Raw genomic sequence first — 24,945 nt, 5'->3', positions numbered from 1 at the left:
TACACAGTGGAATTTATATAAAGCCCTCGATTGCCTTTCCATATAAATGTGATATTTTCCAAGAACTCAGAAGAGAACCTTATCCAATTGGATAAGTGAGGAAAGACAGGTGGATAGATGAGGAAAATAAGGTCCAGAGATATTAAGGCAACTTCCCCAACGTCAGGAGTTATTTAACAGAATAGGTTTCCCTCCGCATTTTCCATCCCACTTTGGTTTCTTTTTCATGAAGTTACGTAAAGAAGTCCACAGCACGAGACAAAAAGACATGAGAGTTCGTTCTTCATTTTATTTGCATGTCCCATAATAACTCATCCCAAATACTGAATTCAAAAGACAAACTGCAGTTCCTCAGTGTTAGCACTAATTTATGGTAACAATCATTTCTTTTACATATCTATCTTATTTTACCCTTCATTTGAAATTGCAAATTAAAGTATATATTTACATGTTTATGTACAAATAACTTCAAAAACAAATTAATCCCAATCTTGGTCCAAGAGTTCCCCACTTTAGAAGCGGTATAGTACTGTGCTATGTACATCTCTTCCAAGTCTCTTCAGACTTGGCAAGTTCCCAGTATTCATTCACAGATGGTTCCCCTTTAAGCTTAATGAACCAAGTACTTCATTTCTGAGTAAATTAGAGGAAATATTACAGAACACGCTCTGTACAATACAGCACCGCTACTGAAAATGGCTCGGGGTTTTGTAATCCAAGGTTCTGATTTAAAGCAAAAATATGTGGCATAGGCTGCAACGGCAAAGAAGTGTCCGATTAAAACCAGAGGATTAGGAGACAATCTGTAATAGGAAAGATAAAAAGTATATATATACATATATATTAGTAAGACCTGGAAATGAAAGTTGACTCGTAAAGAGGTTCCAATTATATATCATCTGTAAAGGTAAACACACACACTCTATATTTTAGGAGACTTTACAAGCTTGTATCTGCCAGCTAAGGGACAAATTAAAATTTTTTTTTTCTTACAAGAAACTACTTAGACTTCACCCCTGTCAGAGAAGCCAGTAACTCCTCTTAGTTTATTAAATTGTATGTTTTGAGCTGTTTTCTTTCACTAATCTTGAGATCTCAGTCTGAAATAGCTGGATGGCCTGGCTTGTTGAGTCTAGATTTTTCAAAAGATAACAGTGTTGACATTAAGATAGCAGATGAGGGAGAAAAATCTTAAAGAATTTCATTTTGCAGACTTTCCAAGAATAAGTCTACATATGTCTGCACCATCAGAACTGTTACTGAGTTTCATGAGTCCCAACAAAATTAAATTCTAAATATAAACTTCTATTAATCATGGTTCCCATAGAATTAACCCTGTTTCCTAGAACAAAAATGCAGCACTAAATATTGCCTTTTTTCATTTCTCTGGGCTGCATTTTGTTTGGGATACTACTGAATGATAAAATGGCAAAAGGCATAAGGGAGAGAGACTTGCAGTCATTCATAAACCCAACTGTCCTAAGAAAACCTGGAACATCCATTTCCTCTGTGTCATTGAAACAACTTACACAGAAAGCAGCCCAACTGGACCAGCAACACATTCTCCACCAAGTTTGAAATAAAGAAAACACGCTTTTCTTAGTTGATGTAGGGAATCTAAAATAAAAGTTAAAAATTACTCCCGATCAAATTATCCACACATTTATGTTGGGTATTAATGAAATGTCAGAAAAAATGAATGTGTAACATTTATTACACCTTACAGATAATTTCTAAAAAATCTAGTTGCATTTCAGCAACCCAAAACTTCCTTTAAATTTCATAAGTAACATTACACATAGTAATTTAAGTGTGAATAAACTTTTTCTGCTAGTAAATAATTACTAAACATGTAGGTCTTAGAGTTATTTAAAAGCTATTTCCTTGACTGTGTTGTAAATTCATTAAATGATGCAAACTACTTTGTAAACACTTTTCTTATAAAAACACAGTTCTAGAAACCAGATTCCCAGTCTCTAAGATGCCTGATCCATATCTCTGAGCAGTAAATTATCAAGTAAAAAGAACAGCTGTGAAGAGTAAATAATAATGCCTTATATGTGTACATTTTTTATACTTTTCGAAATAATTCATTAAACCCTCACAACATAATATAATCAATCAATCAATAACCTTTTTAATAGTACAGAACCAATGTTCTTCTCAAGTATGCCTAGATTGTTCTTTACAAAAGATGAAAAAGGATACGACAGGTAACCTTTTACTCCAATAAAGCTCATTCCTCCTCCACTATTCCGTAACTTTTTAAATGTTGTTTTGTCGGCAGATTCAAACTCATCATGTAAGAAACTCAAGAGCTTAGAAAAGCTTAGAAAGAAGAGCTTAGAAACACTCCAAATTTAGTTCTTTTCTTGCCCAAGCAGCCATTGTAACTTCCATGCTCAACTAGCAAGAGAGATTTGCTTGGCAAATCACAGTAAGTTGTCTTTGCTTTTAGCAAGAATGATGGCTCGAGACGCTGCAGGAAGCACTTGTACTGCATCGTCCTTTGTAATCAGGTCACCAAAGTGTGAATCGCTAGGGCCTCAGCCAGGTCATAGAAACAGCTTTGTTGTGAACACCTGAGGTGATGAGATTCAACTTATATTTATTCTTGAAAACCTAAAGGTCTAGTTTTACTAACCTACCACTCACTAATTTGTACACGGCCATGGTTGGGAGGTGGCACAGATGCCTTTTCCTCCATTTCTGCCACTGTTTCTGCTAAGTCATGTTTTCCTTAATGTATAGATTGACCATCACCTCATATGGAAACAAAAACAAAAGCGTGGGAACATTTCTGCTTGTGCACTTTAACAGGAGACAAAATCTAGGCTTGATATGAAGCTCATATTCATTTTACAAAATACGACTTTGAAAAGAAATTGAAACTAGTGTTCAGGAAGAAAAAGATTAACAACTATATTGCCTTTTAATTCATGGCCAGAAAGATCTTCCATCACAGTCTCATGCATTTGCATAAGATTTGCATCACAATCGTATGCATCTGATTTGGACCAGAGGGGTGAATGACGACACATTATTGAGGTATTGCTATTTAGGCTGTCTACGGAAGCAACAGCCTTCCACACAAAGTGATGGATACATGATGATTAGAAAAAGTCTTGCTCAAGGGTTGAGTTAAAAAGGACTACCAACTTGGAAGTTAGCAAACTCAGGAAACATTTCTATTTCTGGCCTAATCACTAACTTTTTTGTAATTAAGTTCCCTTCCTGTGCTAAAAATCTGCACTTCAGCAATATTCTTTTAAAAATATCTGCACTTACCATCTGTGGCAGAAAATAATTCATAAAGAGCCTGAGCAAGGATATTCACAACAAAGGAATGAGACGTTTTTCTTGTCCAATAGAATGATTTTTTGGCCTAAAAAGAAAAAAGATCACTTATTATATGGTAAAGGGAAGGAAGGAAGGGAGAGAGGGAGGGAGGGAGGGAAGAAGGAAGGAAGGGGAAGGGGGTAGAGGGAAAGAGAAAGAAAGAGCACAGACTAATGTTTATAATCCCCTAAACTGATAGGTATCCTGAGGACTATTGTACAAGTAATTATGCCTTGTTCAACATTTACACACCCACCAAAAAAAAACATCTCCAGAGCAATGAGTTACATCTCTGAAGCTAAGTGGCCCATGTAATCCAATGTTATATAATATCCAAGTACAGAAATTCTAAAAGATTCATAGGTAACAAGTCAAGTTCTTAATCCTGAACAAGACTGCTTAAGAATCACTTACTAAGGACCAGGCTCCTAGGTACAGACCTCCCCTTCAAAGCCCCATTCCTCTTAGGCCCCAGAAAGAAATCTATTTTGTGACATTTTTGTCAAAGGATAATATCTTACCTGGAAAACAGCTGCATCATCATAAAGGTCAGGGATACCCTTTAGCAATTTTCTCCATAGTTTTATATCATTAAAAACAACAGTCATTCCTCCTCCAGTAAGAGGATGCCTCATGTTATATGCATCTCCCAAAAGAAGAACACCTATAAAAAGAGAGAAAGTAGATTATGACATCATCCTGGAGCATCCTTTAAGACAAACAGAAAGACTACTCTGTTAATTTATAAACATTTTGAATGTGAGCTAGTAAATGAGAATGTGAAAATACAAGGGACTAAATCATGACTAAAATTTATTCAGGCAAAAATTCAAAAGTTGATTCAATTAATATTTATTGGGTAACTAATATGTGCCAGACCCTGGGGATACAGTGAGAACAAGAACATGGTCCCTGCCCTCAAGAAGCTCACATGTGACCCTAAGATTAAGTCAAACAATGTCAAAATATTTGTAAGGCCTCTTCCATGAAAAACAGAACGTACAGGTGTCCACGCATAAAATGCAAGCCTTCCACGAGGGAAAAAATCGAGAGGTCGTTGACGTTTCACAGTAATATTTGCTGCCAGCATGTTATAGAGAGGTCTGTATGGTTCTAAGGGAATAGGCAGATATTCCAAAACCATCAGAAGTTAATTTAAGAGAATAATCCTCGATTGAATCTTAGCTGAAAATTAGGCCCCCTTAAAACAAAAAACTACAGAAGCAGAAAGCTCCACACTCTGACTCGAGATACACCTCCTGACCAAGCTCCTGACTAAGGTTCCCATCAGTTGTCAGCCTGGCAAATGACCTATGACTTAGAGGGACAGTTAAACAAAGCATTTATTTAATTTTGTCTCTGAGAGCAATAGCCAACCATAATAATAGTGGCGAGGTGGCAGAATTATGGATAATTTTTTTCTGTAATGTCACAATATACTACATTTATAACTAATTATAGAATACACATATTTATGAAAAGGTATATTCTAAATATTAATCCAAGTTTCTTATGTATTAGTCTAATACCTTCACTAAAAACCACAAACTATAACCAGCTTTTATTCCTCTTTCTCCATGGAACATTCCCAATCCCACCAACTAGGATATGTTCCCACAGCATGCTGTTTATATCGATTTGGCACTGGCTTTCATTCTGCTTTGCAGTATAGTTTGTTCATATGATTGGTAGTTTATGATGCATGTTTTTCCATAGCAAACGATAGCTGTTTATGTTCAGGAACCACAGTATATCGACAGCTCCCGTTCACACCTCTCCTCAGGGCTCCACACTCCTGTTTTCAATGGGGCTCCACCCGGCCACTCAAATGACCTCCTAGCCCTTCACACTATGTCCAAAAGTGAACTCATCATCTCTCCACACTTCCCTAAACTTACACACTTTTCCCTGTATTTCCAATGTCAGCAAATAGGTGGCAAAATTATCTAAGCCTGAAACCTGGGACCCATCAAGAGACCTCACTCTTTCTTACTACCATTAATCACTGAGTTTCATGCATTCTTCACCTTAGATGTTGCCCAAATCCATTCTTTACCTTCCATTTTTATTGCCACAACTTAGTTTAGGCCTTTCATCATCATTTACATGGAATAATTAAATAGCCTTACTATAGGCTTTAGTCTGAACTTTCCTCCAAACCACCTTCCACAATATATCAAAGTAATATCTTTGAAACAAAACTCTAATCATGCCACTACCTTGTTTAAAACTTTTCAGTGAACTATTAGAACTAATAAATGAGTTCAGCAAGGTTTCAAGATACAAGTTAAATATGCAAACGTCAATTTTTTTCTATACACTAGCAATGAAGAATCTTAAAATGAAAATAAGTCCACTTACAATAGCATGAAAAGGAGTAAAATATTAGGAATAAATTTAACAAAAGAAATGTGAAACTTACCCTCTGAAAACTACAAAATACTGTTGAAAGAAATAACTCTTACATTTACAGTCAAATTTTGACAAGACTGCCAAGGCAGTTCAATGAGGAATAGTCTTTTCATCATATGGGGCTGGTGCAACTGGATATCCACATGCAAAAGAAGCTGAACCCCTTCCTCACACCATACATAAAATTTAACTCAAATGAATCAAAACACCTACATGTAAAAGCTAAAGCTATAAAACTCTTAGAAGAAAATATAGGAGTAAATCTTCATGACTTTGGGTTGAGCAAAGCCTTTACATATGACATCAAAAGTGACACAAGAGGGGCTTCCCTGGTGGCGCAGTGGTTGAGAATCTGCCTGCCAATGCAGGGGACACGGGTTCGAGCCCCAGTCTGGGAAGATCCCACATGCCACGGAGCAACTGGGCCCGTGAGCTACAACTACTGAGCCTGCACATCTGGAGCCTGTGCTCTGCAACAAGAGAGGCCGCAATAGTGAGAGGCCCGTGCACCGCGATGAAGAGTGGCCCCCGCTTGCCACAACTAGAGAAAGCCCTCGCACAGAAACAAAGACCCAACACAGCTAAAAAATAAAATAAATAAATAATAAATAAAAATTAAAAAAAAAAAAGTGACACAAGAAAACAGATAAACTGGGCTTCATGAAAATTAAAAACTTCAAAGAACAACATCAAGGAAACCAAAATGACAATCCATGGAATGAGAGAAAAACTTTGCAAATCATGTATCTAATAAGGGATTTATATCTAGAATAAAGAATTCTTAGAACTTAATAAATTTTTTTTTAATTTACCCACTTAAAAAATGTACAAAGTCTGAACAGACATTTCTCCAAAGAAGATACACAAATGGCTAATAAGCACATGAAAATATGTTCAACATCATTATCCATCAGAGAAATACAAATCAAAATCACAGTGAGATATCACTTCACATCTACTAGGATGCTATGAGCAAAAAGACAGATAATAACATGTCAAGGATGTGGAGAAATCGGAACCCTCATACATTGTTAATGGAAATGTAAGATGGGTCAGCCACTTTGGAAAACAGTTTGGCGGTTGCTCAAAGCGTTAAACAGAGTTACCATAAGACCCAGCAATTCAATTCCTAGGTATATACCCAAGAAAAAATGAAAATAAATGTCCACACAACAACTCACACACAGGTATGAACCAAAAGCAGAAACAACCCAAATGTCCATCAATTGATGAATGGATAGTCAAAATGTAGTACTGACTTATCCATACATGGAATATTATTTGGCCATAAAAGCAAATGAAGGACTGATACATGTTACAACATGGATGAACCTCAGAGAAGCCAGTTACAAAGGATCACATTGTATGATTCCATTTATAGGAAATATCCAGAAGAGGCAAACCTATAGAGACAGAAGGTAAATTAATGGTTGCCTGGGGACTGGGAGGAAATGAGGAGTGACTGCTAATGGGTACAGGGTTTCTTTCTGGTGTGATAAAAATGTTCTAAAACTAATTGTGGTGATGGTTGCATAGACCTATGAATACACTAAAAACTAGTGAACTGTACACTTTAAATGGGTGAACTATATGATTTGTGAATTATATCTCAATGAAGCTATTATAAAAAAGAACTTTTCAATGACTTTCCATCGTCTATAGGATTAAAACTAAACTTTAAATAAATATCTTACCTTTCTACCACTCTGACACCTATCCTATGCTCCAGCCATAGGAAGCTACTTGAGTTCACTTAAGTGCCACCATTTCTCGGCCATCCTAGCTTTTGCCTACTTAGAAGTCCCTCATCTCTCGGGACCTCCCTGGTGGCACAATGGTTAAGAATCCACCTGCCAGTGCAGGGGACGTGGGTTCAATCCCTGGTCCGGGAAGATCCCACATGCCGCGTAGCAACTAAGCCCGTGTGCCACAACTACTGAGCCTGTGCACCGCAACTACTGAAGCCTGCATGCTCTAGGGCCCACGTGCCGCAACTACTGAGCCCACGTGCTGCAACTACTGAAGCCCGTGCACCTAGAGCCCGTGCTCCACAACAAGAGAAGCCACCGCGGTGAGAAGCCCGCGCACCACAACAAAGAGTAGCTCCCGCTCGCCACAACTAGCGAAAGCCCGCGGGCAGCAATGAAGACCCAACGCAGCCAAAAAAAAAAAGCCCCTCATCTCACTGTCCACCTGATGAGCTCCCACTCACCCTCCGTGCCCCAAGTCCAGCTCTGTTTCCAGAGCAATGTCTTCCCTAATCACCCTTCCCAGTTCACAGGCTCCCCTCCCTGCCTTGTACACCCCACCCCTTCGCAGTGAATCGGGGGTACCATGAGTGGGCTTTCATTACAGCATTTATCAGCAGTGTTCTGAAATTATCTGTCTATATCTCTCACTAGAAAACTGCCTTCTCTAGATTAAGGACTGTATTTAATTAACTGTTGTATCTCCAATAACTAGAACAGTGACCTATATGTACTCAATATTAAATAATAGATATAAAACTAATTTTGGTATTACTAATGCATTACTCCACAGTAATCAAGTTTCCAAACCACATGTTACAAACTATACCACATACATGTCATTTGGAGTAATGAATTTGAATATTTGGAATATCTTTTATAACATCAGTCCAATAAAATAATACCTTGTTTGTTTACTGGTGAAGAAGGGAGGAAGCTTGCTGGCATCGACCTCAAACGAGAATTCTGAGTGGCTTCTAGGAATGGTTCTTTCAGGTGATCTGCAGTAAAGCCCACCCCACCAAATAAATGGTTTATAACATTCCAATTTCAAGTTATCACATTTTCTTATCAAGAATAAACAAATACCTACTACACATCTGTTATGGTTGTTACATATATCCCTTGCAAAAATTCAAGAACTAATTATTAATGAAATCGTTCATTAAGCACCTAGTTATTCAAGCTAAGGAATTACTAAGGAATCTAAGAGAAAATTAATGTAAATAGATAAACATAGAGCTGGGTGAACCAGAAAACTTGAGGAAAAGTGAAGCAAATCCAGATGAGATGAGACAGGGAGAAAAACCACCCACCTCTCTTCCAAATGTTAAATGCTAGGTATCATATATTTAACACCTAATTTATTGTCACCACCATATTCTATAAAATCAGATTAAATATACCACCAATTCACAAACAGCAGGAGGTATGTACAGTAGAAAAAGGGTAAGATGTATAGAGCACTACCTTTCTGAGCTTTAGTTTCTTCATCTAGAAATGAAACAGCTGGATTAGCTTATCTCTGAGATACTTCCCAGTTTTAAAGTTTTGTGCTTCTACTTGTATAGAAAATAAACTTTCTTTTCATACAATTCGTAATCTGGGAATATAGGAGCAGAATGCCTATGCTGAAACTATTCCTTCCTACAATGAGTAGAATTTCCATAACTTAACTAATATGAGCATAAAACTACACAGGGCAGTCTGCTGCAACTAAGTTTCGGATTGGGGAAAAAAAATCTATATAAAAAAAAATGCTAAAAATATCACATTATGAACTATCCTTTTCCTAAATATGCATAACTCATTCTTTCCATCTGAAAGCTTCAAAAATGGCTTAACTGAGTGAAAATGTATTGAAGTGCTGAAAATGTCATTGTTAAAAATCTAAATTGGTCCATGTATACCTTAATTTCTGTTAATATTCTGTTAATTATTAAATAGAGTGCTTTCACTTAGTTTAAAAAATAACTTTGCTTAATTTAAAAAATAACTTAAAGAACAGAATATTAAAACAAAACGTACTCTCATACCAAGGATAATGTGCTATTACTATAATCATATCATAACTGGCAAGCAGGGTTTCCCTTCAATTTTATCAATATTCTTAATAATTTGTTTATATTTCTCTCTTACATCTTCCTATTCTCAAAAAATAATAATTTTAATGAGTGTTTTACAAAGATGTCTGAAAGACCCCTATAGCCCTCATGTTCTGAGGGCAGAGATGTATGAGCCAGACAGACCTGCTTTCGACCTTGGCTCTGCCACTTACTAAAGGTTTATATTTGGAGAAGCTAAGTAACCTCTCTGAATCTTAGTTTCCTCATCTGTAAAATGGGGATCATGATAATGCCTGCCTCACAGGGTAGTTGTGTAGACATTCAATTATGTTAGTAAAACACCTCTTATATGGTAGACATTCAATATATGGTAGCTATCATTTCTACAAAAACCAAGCACAAGAAGTAATTAAGTATAAGAGCTATTTCAAGAATTCACATACCTAGACTGCTATCCAGACTACCTTAAAAAATACCATATATGCCACTATTAATGATTATTCAGAAAACTATAATTATTACTAAGAAAAAATACATTGAAACTATTTTTTTTACTTGGAGATTTTTTTTATGTGCTAGTTTAAATAGTTCATTCAGCTCCAATGTAGCTGACTGACCGGATGAATTTTTCACCTGCCATCCTTATCTTTGGCCTAATTTAGACAAAGCTTCAGTGAGAACTGGAAATGAAGGGCCTTTTGTGAGACTTGCTTGCAGACAGTAGATTACAATAGCAGTGAAATACTATTTCTTACCAGGTAATTGTGGGTAAATGTTTTCAGTCATGTATTCTCTTAAATTCCTTGGCATTTCTCCTCGGATGTCAACAAGTACTCGAGTTTCATCAGGTGAAATCTGGTAGATGAGAACTGGACTCGGATTAGCTAAAATAAGTTCAGCATGATTTGCTTTAAACTGTGGTGCATTCTAGAAAAATAAATAAATAAAATATTTTAAGAATTTTCAAGTTTCAAGTTGCTTTTATTTCCTACAATTGCATTCCTATGGTACCTTCATAAGGAAGCCAACAAAATGTGAAGAAACGGAAACTTTATTGGCAATCAGGTTTTTCCTGAACTTGGAAAAAAGTCCATCTGCAACAACGGTCAATGGAGCATGGAGTTCCTACAACAAAAACAAAGAATACTCAGCTGAATGGATAGAAATACACAGTGAAAAGGACATTCTTTTGAAAGGTACATGAACAAATTTAAATACATTATGGGGCATTACAGAGTATTTGAAGATAATGCTATTGAAGGAGCTGTTACATGGGCTGAAGGTAATGCACAACCAATCTTTAGAGACCCTTCCCCTTGAGTCCCTGAGGATCACCTTCCTCCAAAGCCCTACCATCCAAACCATCTGGGATTAAGCTACTTTGATGGACACTGGGGGAAACTGCTACAAAGCAAGCACAGCCCATAGAGGACTGAATCTCATTACAAATTCCAAGGACTAACCACATTCTTTTATTCTAGAATTTTCTAACTTCACATAGTGCTTTCAGTTAGTGGCTAGGGCTTAGAAGAATTTTTGTACACGTGGATGTATGTATTTATATTATCTTGTAATTGCCCCCATTAGAGTATAATTCCTAGGACGTGGTTACCCTATGGAGCAGCTGGGAAGAATCAACAGATAAGCCTTTGACTTTCTCTTCTTTACTAAACCAACAGGAGCAAACTATTTTATTCTGCTATTTCCCCAGACATTCTCTTACTTTTTGCCTTTCTTACTTAAACAATAGTTTATTTTATTCTAAGTATTTCTTTTATGCTGAATCCTTCCTTTTTGCATCTTCCAGTTCCCCTCTGCTTCTCTCTTAGGGTACATTTCTCATTTCAGTTTTTAATACAGTTAAAATCATGGTGTTTGTTTCTGAAGTTATTTGAACAGCATTCTGAAGTGCTCTAAAGAACAATGTGTTCAATTTGGTGCAGAGGGCTTAGAGAGATCTCGGTCCCTTTGATGAATAATAAATTGGTGAGCCTACTTTTTTAAAGGAGTAGGAGAAAAAGAAAATAAAAATCTCTTAGGAAGAGCTAATATTTGATACATCTCACCTTGATGTCTCCAGTCTCCTTATCCCGGTACTGAACTCCCATCACAGCATCATCTTCTTCTAGTAACTGCAGCACAGTGCCCTCAATAAACTTTGTGCTAAAAGATAAATAAACAGAAATAAATTCTCTGGTAGCACAACTGAACAATTTAAATAAGGAATGAAAAATTCCCTTTTCTTTATCTCCAGTTTACCCATGTAATATGGACACACATGTACATAGAAAAAGGTCTGGAATGATGAAAAGCAAAGAGATCATTAATAGATTTTAGAATTGGTGTGGTTTTAATTTTCTAATTTCTTTCTTTTTTTTGTTTAATTTATTTTAATTTTGGCTGTGTTGGGTCTTCGTTGCTGTGCGTGGGCTTTCTGCAGTAGCGGCGAGCGGGGGCTACTCTTGGTTGCGGTGTGTGGGCTTCTCACTGCGGTGGCTTCTCACTGCGGTGGCTTCTCGTTGCTGAGCACGGGCTCTAGGCATGCGGGCTTCAGTAGTTGTGGTACGCAGGCTCAGTAGCTGTGGTGCACGGGCTTAGTTGCTCCGTGGCATGTGGGATCTTCCCAGACCAGGGCTTGAATCCGTGTCCCCTGCATTGGCAGGCGGATTCTTAACCACTGTGCCACCAGGGAAGCCCTTAATTTTCTAATTTCTTAAAATGGAATACATATTACTAATGTAATGATTTTTTTAAAAGCATTTTAAAAAGTAACAGGTTTTATCTCATTCATTAAAAAATAAAATGCATGCAGAAAAATTTTACATACCCACACAAATTCATACACGGAATTGGAATTTATCTACCAAATTATTCAGAGTAGTTACTTCTAGTTAGAAGGATCATGGATAATTTTACAATCTTCTTTATATTTTTGAGTATTTTTCCATTTTTCTACAATGAACATATTCTACTTCCATAGATATCAAATTCTTTCAGTTCTAAGAATAATCCACTCACTTCACTTGCTTTGTCAACACTTAAGCCTTTGCCAATGACATGAGGGTTCTCATGTTTAAAACTTAAACCTCAATTATAATGCATAGGGCTAGAGACAAATATAAGTTAATAATTAAGAGGAGAAGCCCTTTAAAAATTGTGAATCATTATACTATACACCGGTAACTTACATAATATTGTACATCAACTATAACTCAATAAAAAGAGAGAGAGAAGCAGCCAGTTCTGTCAGTCTAGGTCCTTAATATGAATGGAACAGGGATCTTCTCTTGAAGTTCTCTAACCTGACTTTTAATAAAAAGTACCATAACCACAAACCCCAACTCCCAAATGGGCACATATGAACTTAAACCTTAATTACAACAACCATACCCTCTAAATTCCAACCACATAAAAGATCACATATATTTAGTCAAAGGAAAATTCTCAATAGTTCTATGTCATTCAAAGGAAAGTTATCTATATGATATTCTTAACAAAGGCACTGAAGAGCTAACATTCTTCTAACTTATGGTTTATTTTAATATAACAGCTATGTTCTAACCCATACCCAAACACTTATGAAAATGTATAAAATAGTATTTGTACGAAGGCCAAGCTTAAATGTGTTTCTTTAACATCATGTATTTGAAGCTGTAGTCTTACTTGGGCTCTGCCATAGCTGCTTTCCGGAGACTCATGATGAACCTTCCATGATGGAAAGCTCTTCCACTCTGCACATGACTGTTTTCTGACAGAGGGAAAGGAATCTGAACCTCTGATTTGCTCTCCTGATCATGAATTATGTAGCCATTTACAACCTGGGCATCAATACCTTCCACTGTATCTGCAAAACAATTCAGGTCGAAAAAATCAATTTTGTAATATGCCCAGAGTTACACCAGGCACCAAGAGGACATGGACCATTGAAAATGAGTTTCTGTGTTCATAAAGCTATGATACCATTTGGAGAACTGGACATTAATATAACTATTTCAGAAATCTTAATGTTTCTGGAAGACAAGGCTTAGCAAATTCATAATATCACAAAAGGTAAATATTTACATATAAAATTTACTCATTAAAATTCATAGGAAAAATATTAAGACCCTAACAATAATGGGCAAAAGTGTATAGATGATTCACACTAAGTAGTACAGAAACATTGAACGTATCAGGAAAAATGTTCAAAACTTGATTTAAAAAAATCAATGAAATAAAACTGAAACAATAAGACACCAAATCTCTCAAAATTGCTAGTGAGATAAAGATAAAATGGATAAATTTATATATTACTGGTCATATTATAAAGTAATAACATTTTAGAAAATAAGTACAGCAATAATTATCAAGAACCACAAAGAAGTTAGCATCCTAATTTTAGTCTTGTAATCCATCTAAGATATTCATCCTAAAGATATAATTCATATTTTTAATAATTATTAAAGGTGTATACAAAAACAGGTTCACTACAGTGTTACCTCTAATAAGAATAACTGTAAATAACCTAAATATGAATCTAAGTTAGGTAAAGTATATTATTAAGTATGAACCGAGAAATTACTATGTACAGGCTTAAAATTATGATAAAGAATGGTTAACAGTATTGGAAATACGTTTCTGTGAAAAAGTGGACTTTAGCATGTATATTAGTCACATAATATATATTTAAATACATTAAAATATATTAGGGATTAAGTACATTAAAATAACTTCATTTCTGATGATAGGAAAACTTTACAATAAACAATTTTTATCACATATCTATGCTAAGATCAAAATAAATAGTTTCTGATATGCTTTTTAGTCACACTTAAAGTCCAGTCAGGGACAAGCTGGATGAATACTTGTCACACATCTGACCTAGGACCAAAGTAAGTTAGTTTTTTGGTATGGTTTCTAAATTATTCCAGTTAAAATTCATTCAGAGAAAAGTACACATATATCCTAAAAGCTGCCAATTAGCAGTGTATTATTCACTTTGGATCTCTTTGCCAGTCTTTACTGACCTAAATGTTTAAAGCCCATCTAGTATTTCTACTTTTGTTTTGTCAGCTACTGAGATAGCTTGTTTTTCTTAAGCCATAATTATATTATGGAAGAACTTTAAATGCTAAAACAGTCCAATTTAGAACACAACAGACAATGTGAAAAGTATATAGACGATATAGACGATGTGACAAGCATATAGTAGCACAGTAAAATTTTTCCTCAGGTAAATTATCCTAAGTCAAGTATATAAATAAGGTCTAATTTAAGATTTCTTGAAAAATCTTTCTTTCTACTTTATAGATGAAATCGAATATGACAGACTTTGGCACTTTTACTTTCTTAAGCAGGCAGGAAGATGGCACCCTAAACCTTAATGAAATTCAGGCTTCAATACTAGTTAATAACTTTGAAGACAGTGATGGGACTTAGAGCTGTCACTAACTATTAACCATATAGCTCCAATATTAGACTACTACTATCAACATATCAGATAAACTGGCATGGAAAACTCTTCCACAATGAAAAATGCAGAATTGCTTTCTATAAAAAGGCAAGCTAAAAAACAAAACCAACAAAAAAACTGCATATGCTAAAAATGAAAAGCAACTTCAAAGTCAAACCAGTGAGCAAGTTTTAAAGGCAACAGCATAAGGGTATCAGAACCACAAGCCTAAAAGGCTGGAGTTATAAGGGCCACTCCTGGATAGGAGGTAGGGGCCCCCACGTGCAATGGACGTTGGAACTTGGCACCATACGTAAATTTCTTGTCAATACGACAGAGACCAGAAAAACTCAATTCAACGCCCTGAGACATGGCATGGAAGTAAGCCATCTACCATAGGCCATGGGTGGAGTCATCCATAAGAAAAACAATCATAACTTTGTACCATGACCTGGTGTGAAGTCTGAACCTCAAAATGAGTATACAGTGCATAATAAAATAGGTATCGCTTATGGAAGTCCAAATATAAATCAGAGTCAAGGAATAAATATAACAAAAGACAAACAAGATTTATGACATTTTATTTAAATACACTCAAGACCTAACTGAATGGACAGTATACCACATTCATGGATAGGAAGTCCAAGACAATTTTTCTAAACCTGAGCTAGACATTTAGTGCTATTTCAGTCATAATCTTGACAGGGTTTGTTTTCATGGGAATTGAAACCTGATTCTAAATTTTATATATAGAAAAGCAAAAAGGCCAAGAAAAGTCAAGATAATCCTAAAGAAAGTGAGGTGAGGAGGAGGTTCCCCACTGGATAATGTGACTTATTATAAAGTTATAGCATTTAAATTATAATGTATTCATTTGAAGAGTTCTAGATATTAAGCTTAAGCCAAAGGGCAATCAATTCACTTATTAAAAACCCACACACCAGGATGGGTCAGTCGGTATTATATTAAAAGTCTACACTCCAAAAAGTAACTATTTCAAGGGCTTCTATTATCCATAGCTCATCACACCTGAGGGGGAACTGACAGCATAATGAATGTTAAAAAGGACTCTTGCTATGATATTAAAGGTATGCATGATGTGTGGACTGGCTAAAATACCTCAGTGGCTCCCCTCCCTCTTGCATGGCTCTCCTCACCCTTACATGAACTACCTATAAGAACCCATTGAGGTTTGTTGCCACAACCTTGGACATATCCCCTGAGGCTAGATTTCTAAATGATTCTATATCCAGTCATTAGTCTGAGGGCATTTCCAGTTGCCTGATGTTCAACGATAAAGGTAACAAAATCCTGTCTCAGGATACTGTCACATCTGCCTCAAGTGACCCTCTCATGGAGGGTGATGGTTAGGAAACTTAAAAGGACAGAGGCGGACCTCCCTTCTTCACAATGCACTCTCTCCGCGTGGGTCCAGAGCCCTGCAGTCTTTTGCTTGTCCTCCTCATCTGCTCCTTCTCGGTCCTCTTTTTTGGCTCCTGCTCACCTCACTGACCCCAGGGGTCGTCCTGGACCTCTTCTGGGCAATGTTGTCTCGTCTCATTTAAATACCATGACTCCTCTCTTTCTCTCATCCCTCACATCTGATCCATCAGCCGGTCCTACTGACTCTTCCTTCCAAACATCAATATATTCCCAGAATGTGGCCACTTCCCCCACCTCTACGGCTACGACCCTGGTCCAAGCCAACAACTCTCACTGATTCTGCAATAATCCTCTAACAGGTCTCCCTGCTTCTGACTTGCCACTTTATGATCTACTCTTTTGTCTACACAATAACAAGAATATTTTAAAATAATATTTCTAATCATACTTCTAAAATGTGAAATCTAATAACTCCTCTTCTTAATATTCTCCAGTGGCTTCCCTTTGGAGTAAAAGCCAAATCCATATAGTGGGCCACAATGGAATCCAGCCCCCATTGCCCATCTGACCTTTTCTCTATAACTCACACCACTCAAGTCAACACGATTCTCCTTCCTCGCTCTTCAAAGAGGCCAGGCTCACTCCTCCCACCAGGCTTTTCCCCTTGATTCTCTCTCTGCCTGGAGAGAGAGTCCTTTCCTCCAGATAGCCCTAGGGCTTCTCCTTCACCACCTTCAGTCCTTTACTCAAATGTCATCTTCTCAGCGAGGCTTTCCCTTCTCCCCCTTCATTATTTAAAAATAACACACCACCCTCAACTCCCTATCTCCCTTTTCTGATTCTTCTCTAAAGCCCTTATAACCATAACATATACTCTAAATTTTATTTATTCATCTTTTATCACCACCCTCTACACTAGCAACTAGAATGTATGCTCTATGAGGGCTGGAATCTTTGTTTTGTTCACTACTGTAGCCTCAGCACCCAGAACAGTACTTACAATACGGCCAATGCTTAATAAATATTTGTTAAATGAAGGAATTAATGTAACCCCTTTAGTCGCCTCCCTCTCAACTTTATCTTCTCTGTCACCACACAAACATACTCTATCTAGTATCAGAATACCCCTCCTTTGGGGACTTCCCTGGTGGCACAGTGGCTAAGAATCCGCCTGCCAGTGCAGGGGACACAGGTTCGAGCCCTGGTCCAGGAAGATCCCACATGCCACGGAGCAACTAAGCCCATGCGCCACAACTACTGAGCCTGTGCTCTCGAGCCCGAGAGCCACAATACTGAGCCCACACACCACAACTACTGAAGCCCATGCGCCTAGAGCCCGTGCTCTGCAACAAGAGAAGCCACCACAAGAAGCCCACGCACCACAACAAAGACCCAATGCAGCCAAAAATAAATAAATAAATTTATTAAAAAAAAAAAAAAACACCCTCCTTTATCCTCACATCTGCATCTCACCTCTGCCATTTCTGTTTTCTGTTAGAGAAAAACTCCTCGAGAGTAGTTTTCCAGTCTCAAATTTTTTAATCTCCCACTCACTTCAGTCTAGGTTTCGTCTACACAACTCCACCGAAACATCGTCAATGTCACAAGCAACCTCCAAATGGCCCAATCCAATGGCCCTTTCTCTACCCGAGGGTCATCTTACCTAACCCTTCATTAGCAAACCATGACATGGCTCCTTTCCTTTCCTGATACGTACCCGTCCCCTCCAGCTAGAAACATCTTCCTCTCTTGGATTAAGGACACCAAACTCTCCTGGCTCTTTTCTGCCATTCTGCCGGCTCCTGCTCAGTCTCCCTGGCAAGCTCATCTTCTTTTGCCCAATCTCTAAACATCAGTTTCCCAGGACTTGGTTTATTCTGTCTTCTCTTTTCTCCCTGCACACTCTCCTTAGCTGGTCTCCATCACTGCTGTGGCTTTTAAGTATTACCAATATGCTGACATCTCTGAAATGTCTACTCCAGCAAGCTCAAATCACTCACTCCTCTGCACTCGAGATTCATATATTCAACTTAACATCTCCACTTGGATATCTCAACAGGTCTCCCAACTTCCTCCCAGGGCGTGTTCCTCTCTAGGTCTTCTTATCAGCAAACAGCACCGCCATCTACCAGTTGTTCAAATCAAAACCTAGGAATCATTTTTTAACACCCCCTCTCTCATACCTCACCATCAATCCTTTAGTAAGTCATGCCATTCCTGCCTCTTAATTTGGTCATGAATCTGCCCACTTCTCTTTACATCCTCTCTACCATACTAGTCCAAACACCATCATCTGTCATTCGGACTTAGCAATGAGCTCCCACTAGACTCCTTGAGTTGACTCTTGCTACCCCACCACCACAGTCTTGGAGGCTATTCACCACACCATATCCACACATTCTTTTAAAACAGCATTCTACAAACTGCAGGATGTGACTCAATGGTAAATTGTGAAATGACTTTCGAGCTGTGAATTGTATACTTGGGTAAAATCATGACAAGTATTTAAAAAGTAAAATTGCAGTCAGATTTAGGTATGTTTGTAGGTACTGAGTCAGGATATAAGATGTGTTTGTCATTGTGAGTAGCCGTCAAAGGTCTGAAGCCTTTATAGAGGCGTAAACAGGATCCTGTCATATTCCTGCTCCGCCGCCTTCAAAGCCCTGCATGATCTGGCAGCTGCCTACCTCTCCAACCTTAATCTCAAGCCACTCTCCTTTCCCCATTACCCAATACTTTCTGGCTACATTGGTCTCCTTTTCAGTTCATTGAACAAAACAGCAAACATTTACATAGTGCTTCCTACATACCAGGAACTGTTCTGAATGCTTTGTCTTTATGAATTCAATTAATCCTCTTAAACTATGAGACAAGGACTCTTTTAAGTGTGCCAGTTTTACAGATGAGGAAACTAATACACAGGAGGTTAAGTAACTTAGCCAAGATCACACAGCTTTTTATGTACCTGAGGTGGTAGTCAAACCCAGGCAATCTAGTGCCAGAATCAATGCTGGTAATTACTACAACATACTGCCTACCCTACATGCCAAGCAAGCTCTTTCTCAATTCACAGCCTGGGCCTATATTTTATACTCTGATTCCCAAGAGTAGATAGCTGATCTGTCTTATTCACTAGTACAGCCTTGGTACCCAGTACAGCACCTCATACAAAGCATACAGCAAATATAAGTATTTCCTAAATGAGTAGTATTTAAAAAGCACTGGGTTAATGGATGAATGATGCTTTTAAAAAAGGTTCTATAACAGGTACACCATATGCACTCTACAAATGATAGTTCCCTTCACCTTTCACTAAATTTCATGCCCTCATTCTGGTTTTCCAGTCTTCAATTTTGACCATTACAATTTTTTAGCCACTTCATTTATATCACTAAGGCTACTTCATATCTCCTCATGTTTATTTTCTCCTTTGCTCTCATTTTCATGCAAATTTGTTGGTAAATGAATAGAGTAACTTTTATACATGAAAATAAAATGGAATACCTTTTTACCAGTCATAGCAAAGAGTGCTTGCTTATGCCACATAACTCCTAAAAATCACTATGAACCTACCTTCAAGACCCAGGTCTTTAAGGACATGATAACCACCTGGCTGCAGAAATTCTCCAAGTATCCTGTCAGGCTCTTTTAAATCTCTCTCAATTACTGTCACCTTTCTTCCATCTCTGGAAAGCACTGCCGCCAAAGCAGAGCCGAGTACACCAGATCCCACGATGATAATTTCTGGATCATTTTGAGAAGATATCAACGTAGAGGCAGTTGCTCCTATTAAGGTTGTTTCTGAAATACTGGTTCCTTTTTTGCACTGTTTTTTAAAAAAAAAGTGAATTATGTAGCCACATTTGTTATCTTTAAATCATACTACTACTATATAGACACACTGGACATTTGCATCTTAGGTAAAAACTATACCCTAAACATTATCAAACCAAATGAACTGTTACATTTTTAAATCCAGATCATATATAAAAAACAATGATATCAAAATATTGGTTAAACAAAAACATATAGTAATATCCCAATAAAATTAAATTATATTCCATCATTCAAACATATTTAGAAAATGCTGTCACATATTTATAAATCCATAATAGGCCAAATATAAAAAATGTTTACAAGGGGCTTCAAAGACTTACAGGGAAAATTCTATCATTAATTATTCAATGCTTCAAATATACACTGAGCATTTACCAGATGCAAATCATGTACAACTTTTTTTTAAATTAATTAATTAATTTATTTTATTTTATTTTTGGCTGAGTTGGGTCTTCATTGCTGCGCGCAGGCTTTCTCTAGCTGTGGCGAGTGGGGCTACTCTTCGTTGAGGTGCGCGGGCTTCTCATTGCGGTGGTTTCTCTTGTTGCGGAGCACAGGCTCTAGCCACGTGGGCTTCAGTAGTTGTGGCACACAGGCTCAGTAGTTGTGGCGCACGGGCTTAGTTGCTCCGCGGCATGTGGGATCTTCCCGGGCCAGGGCTCAAACCCATGTCCCATTGGCAGGTGGATTCTTAACCACTGTGCTACCAGGGAGGTCCCATGCACAATTTCTGATATGACTTCATGTTGCAAATTATTCAGCACCCTGTAGATATTTCAACTATTCATCTTTATTTTCTCCCTCTGGGTTTTCATCTGAAAAATCTACCTTAATCTAAAATCACTTTTATATAACAAAAAACTGTCAAATCCTGGCTATTGATCTATTAATTGAGAATATTTAACTTAAAATTCCAAGAGAATAACTCATTCTGTCCCTTGGGATTCGACCTGTTCACAATTTTTGTCCTTACATATAAGAATATATTTAATTTACCTCCCTTTTCCCCTATCCTGATACTCTTAAGAGAGCCTAGTCAAACAAGTGGCCCTCCAGTTTAGGAATAAGGACAAACATTAAACCTATCACTCATTGGGCTGACAGTAAAAACCTTAACTTTGATTATAAGAAGATGAAAAAGGCCTGTTTTGAGAGATTTATGCCCACTGAGCATAACAGTGCCTGTTACTTTTTTTTTTTTAATGAATAATTCAATATTGTTTGTTTCTTTTGATTTTAGCCGTGTGTGCTGCGCGGCATGTGTGATCTTAGTTCCTGCACCGGGGATTGAACCCTTGTCCCCTGCATTGGAAGCACAGAGTCTTAACCACTGGACCGCCAGGGTAGTACCAATTCAATACTGTAATAAGTACTTTTTCTTGGTATGTGGATTCACAAAGATGAATACATTTCAGATACAGAGTTGCAAGGAACCATCTTCGTTGAGTTCTCTGACCTTATCGATTAAGACTAAAAGCCATTTTGACAGGGTTTTAATAAAAAAGGAAGGAGATAAAACCTAAAATCCTTCAGAATTTTAATTCTCTGTGATTCTAATATTCATTCAGCTTCTATAATGGACTGGGGCCTTCCTGTCCATTCTATTTTTTTATAATTTCTCTTAGAGAAATTATCTTTTCACAATAGAGTCGACTCTTACTCTCAGTATTTCTTAACGGCCAGAGCAACTGTCTATATTTAAATTACTGTTCTGAGAGCAAGAAAAGCCCCTTTTGTCATCTTAGCCATTTGTTATTAGTTTTTCTTCCTAAATTTTCCCTGTCAAACACACACACACACACACACACACACAATCCTGGAAGGGGAACTCTGGAGAAAGTTACGCCTTTCAGAGCCTGGTCAGTAGATTCGTAGTTCCCACTAATGGGAACTTAGTACTCATTACAGTCTACCAACTCCCAGGTATTTAGGAAATAAGCAGAAAGCCTGAGGTATTCACAAAGTGGAACCAACAGTGACTGCTGGTAATCCAATTTCCTACCCCCAAATTTCTCTACAGTATGACAACATTCCAGCCACCGGGACCAGTGCTCAGTGACCTTGAGGGACATTATCTCAGACAAAGATACCAAAGACGTCAATTTGAGGATTAAAGATTCCCTCTCCCTCCCCTCCCATTCCTCCAACCCACACCCACCCTATCACTGAATTCAGCACCACTCCAAAGGTTCCTAACAGACGGAGACTACCTTTAGACTAATGTTAATAGCTACTATTTATCACGGTTATGAACCAGGCATTTTGCAAACATTAAATCATTCAATTCGCTAACTACCAGCCAGGTTAGTGCTGTTCCCACCTAAAAGAGGCAACGGATCCTTACAGAAACTAAGCAATTTGCCAAAGGTCTCACAGTCAGCAGTGGTGAAGCAAAACTCCTAAACCAAGCCCCCACCTCTTCTGCAAACCGTGCTGATCTGTACTGCAGATACAGGAAAACGATGGGGATCCAGAACCCTCAAAGAGTGAATTATTTTGTAGGCCACACACCCTAACGTCAAGTCACTGTCGTCCCTTACTTGGCCTACTGCTGGAGTCTCTTACCCCACATCCCTGCTTCCACTCTTGTACTCCTACAATCCATCCTCCACACAGAAACTGGAATGTGCTTCTTAAAAGGTAAAAATCAAATAGCATTACTCCCATACTTAGAATCCTCCAGTGCTCTTGGGAAAAAGTATAAACACCCAAGGGCAACAAACCCGAAATGTTCTGGCCTCGACAACCTTTCCCCCCTCATCTCCCACCACTGTCCTCCTCTGCTGTCTCTGCAGGGATCATCATAACTTCACGTGTATTTGAAGACCCACCTTTGATTCAGGAACATGGCTGAACTGCACACACTAATTAGTCTCTTGATTTAGGACCTTGATTTACTGAAGGCTCCGCCGACGTGGGGAGAGCAGGGTGTTTTGCCCAAGACTTTAAAACACTGAGCATTTTACTCTGCCAGCTCTTCCGACTGTTCTGTTACTTTCCCCAGGCAGCTGTCCCTTCTTATAAGCCTCAGACTTAACCTGCAGCGGGTTTCTTTCTTCCCAGGTTCAAACATAATCCTTACCAAAGGATTTAAATTTAAAAAAAATTTTTTTTCCATCACAGATGGTGATTCTGTCCTAGTGATGCAAACATTTCAACTTTCATAATCAAATCAACATCCATAATCAAACCAATTTTATTTAGCATTGGCACCACCAACACTAAATGAAACAAAGGTTTTTCAATCATTCCTAAGAGCCTCAAGGATTTAGCCAAGGAACAGTCAAGAGCTTTTAAAACAAACAAACAAACAAAAAAACCAGCTATATGAGAATTCCTACCACAGTATCTAACCTGCAGCCTCTCGCCCTTTAAATTAGAATATTTACATTTGAGTAACCCCAGTCCGAATTTTAATATAAGACACTCATTCATTTGCCCACTTTGAATTCAACCTACCCTCCTAGACCCGAGCTGCTCTTTATTTTCTGATCCAGGGGGGGATTTAGCCCAGAAGAAGCCAATGAAAGGCAAGGCTGAGAGAATATCCGAGAAGACCGCGAACTGGGAGCCGCTCTGCCGGCGCCCGAGGAGGGCCCCGTTCCGGTAGCGACAGCGATAGGACAGCACCAGCCCCAGCGACAGGAACACCAGCACGCACAGCAAGAGCTCCTTGTTGGCCAGAGAGACGAAGTCTCCGCATTTCTTATAAAAATAGGTGAAAGTGGCAATGCCAAGAAAAGTCCACATGGTTTAAAGGTTTCTTCGGTGACACGGGGTCAATGTTCAGATCCGATCTTTTCTGGTAGGGTTTTGGTGTTTAGATGTTCTCCCCAAAATGTGTTGCCAAAAGTAGCACGGGGGACCGGCCAAAGTCCAGTAAACACCGTCACAGGATTACAATTCAAATCGGACTAATTTACAAAATCATATAAAGTTAGTATAAAAGTATCAGAAGAGGGGAACGTTCTCCAGGATTTAAAAAACAGTATTTAAAAATTTCCTGCTCCAACAGCTCCCGACCAGACTCTCCCCTTTCAAGCAATCCATGTATTTCCCACCCACCCCCCCTTTTTTTTTTGTAAGGCGAGGAGGGTCCTGGGGGCTATTCCGGATGATGTTTTAAATTTTGTTGCTGGCTCGTCGTGCAGTAAAATTGCTCTTCTCTCTCACCAGCAGCAGGTGCCCTTTCAGAAGAGGAACAAGGGGAGAAACATCAAAGAAATATCTCGCGCTGGGAAAAACGCGGCTTCGCCTCGTCCGACAGCGATGGCCCAGCCGGGTCGGAAAGCGCAAGGGCTGCGGCGGTGAGGAGTGAGCTTCCTCTCTCGCCGGGGCCGCCTTCGCCCACCAAAGATGGCCTCGGACTGGAGACTGCGGCTCTAGGGCAGGGAAGCGCAGCCCCTACCTCGAGACCTCCACCTCACCGCGGCTCCCGAGGAACCAGCCCCCGAACCTTCCAGCTGCTGCACGGCAGCTTCCACAGCGCTACCCTTAGAGGGCAGAGGCGGCGGCGGCGGCGGCGGCGGCGGGAGCTCCCGACCTACTCCTCAGCAGCATCCCTCGCGGGCGGCGGCGGCCTTCCAGCGCGGCGCTTCGGCAGTAACCAGAGTAACCGCCGGGAGCCCTAGTTGATGGCCAGGCCCCGTGCGCCTCCGCGGAGGATGGGCTAGGCCTGGGCCAGGGACCAGAGGACGGGGCCCCGCCCACCGTCACCGCCCTCCGCCTC

At 38.7% G+C, this 24,945-nt stretch overlaps 1 protein-coding gene and 2 long non-coding RNA genes across 4 annotated transcripts in view; 1 reads left to right on the top strand and 2 right to left on the bottom strand.

The window, feature by feature from the left end:
- Positions 1–24,945, bottom strand: part of LOC309646717 — a 400,316-nt gene that overhangs the window by 27,656 nt on the left and 347,715 nt on the right. The gene's annotated exons all lie outside the window — the stretch shown is intronic.
- On the bottom strand, positions 266–24,858 carry SQLE (squalene epoxidase). Of its 2 annotated transcripts, XM_082433202.1 has the most exons (11): positions 23,676–24,858; positions 19,953–20,205; positions 13,229–13,409; positions 11,632–11,728; positions 10,577–10,690; positions 10,321–10,492; positions 8,405–8,500; positions 3,861–4,003; positions 3,289–3,385; positions 1,530–1,617; positions 266–803 (listed from the first exon to the last, which is right to left on the bottom strand). In XM_082433202.1, the coding sequence occupies exons 1-11, from the start codon at positions 23,964–23,966 to the stop codon at positions 611–613; spliced, it is 1,725 nt and encodes a 574-aa protein (XP_082289328.1). In that variant the 5' UTR covers positions 23,967–24,858; the 3' UTR covers positions 266–610. The 2 variants fall into 2 exon arrangements, with proteins under 2 accessions (XP_082289328.1, XP_082289329.1); XM_082433203.1 differs by lacking the exon at positions 1,530–1,617 and having other exon boundaries at positions 636–803; positions 23,676–24,270.
- The window catches only part of LOC309646719, a 109,393-nt gene continuing 88,461 nt past the window's right edge, over positions 4,014–24,945 (top strand). Inside the window, exon 1 of the long non-coding RNA XR_014255559.1 lies at positions 4,014–7,607. This is a non-coding gene — a long non-coding RNA (uncharacterized lncRNA). The remainder of the gene's footprint in view (positions 7,608–24,945) is intronic.

Source organism: Balaenoptera physalus (assembly GCF_965194825.1).
Source record: "Balaenoptera physalus genome assembly, chromosome: 17".
In the NCBI taxonomy this organism is placed as follows: Eukaryota; Metazoa; Chordata; class Mammalia; order Artiodactyla; family Balaenopteridae; genus Balaenoptera; species Balaenoptera physalus.
Note: the sequence above shows the minus strand (reverse complement) of the source record. Positions and strands in the feature narration are given on the sequence as shown.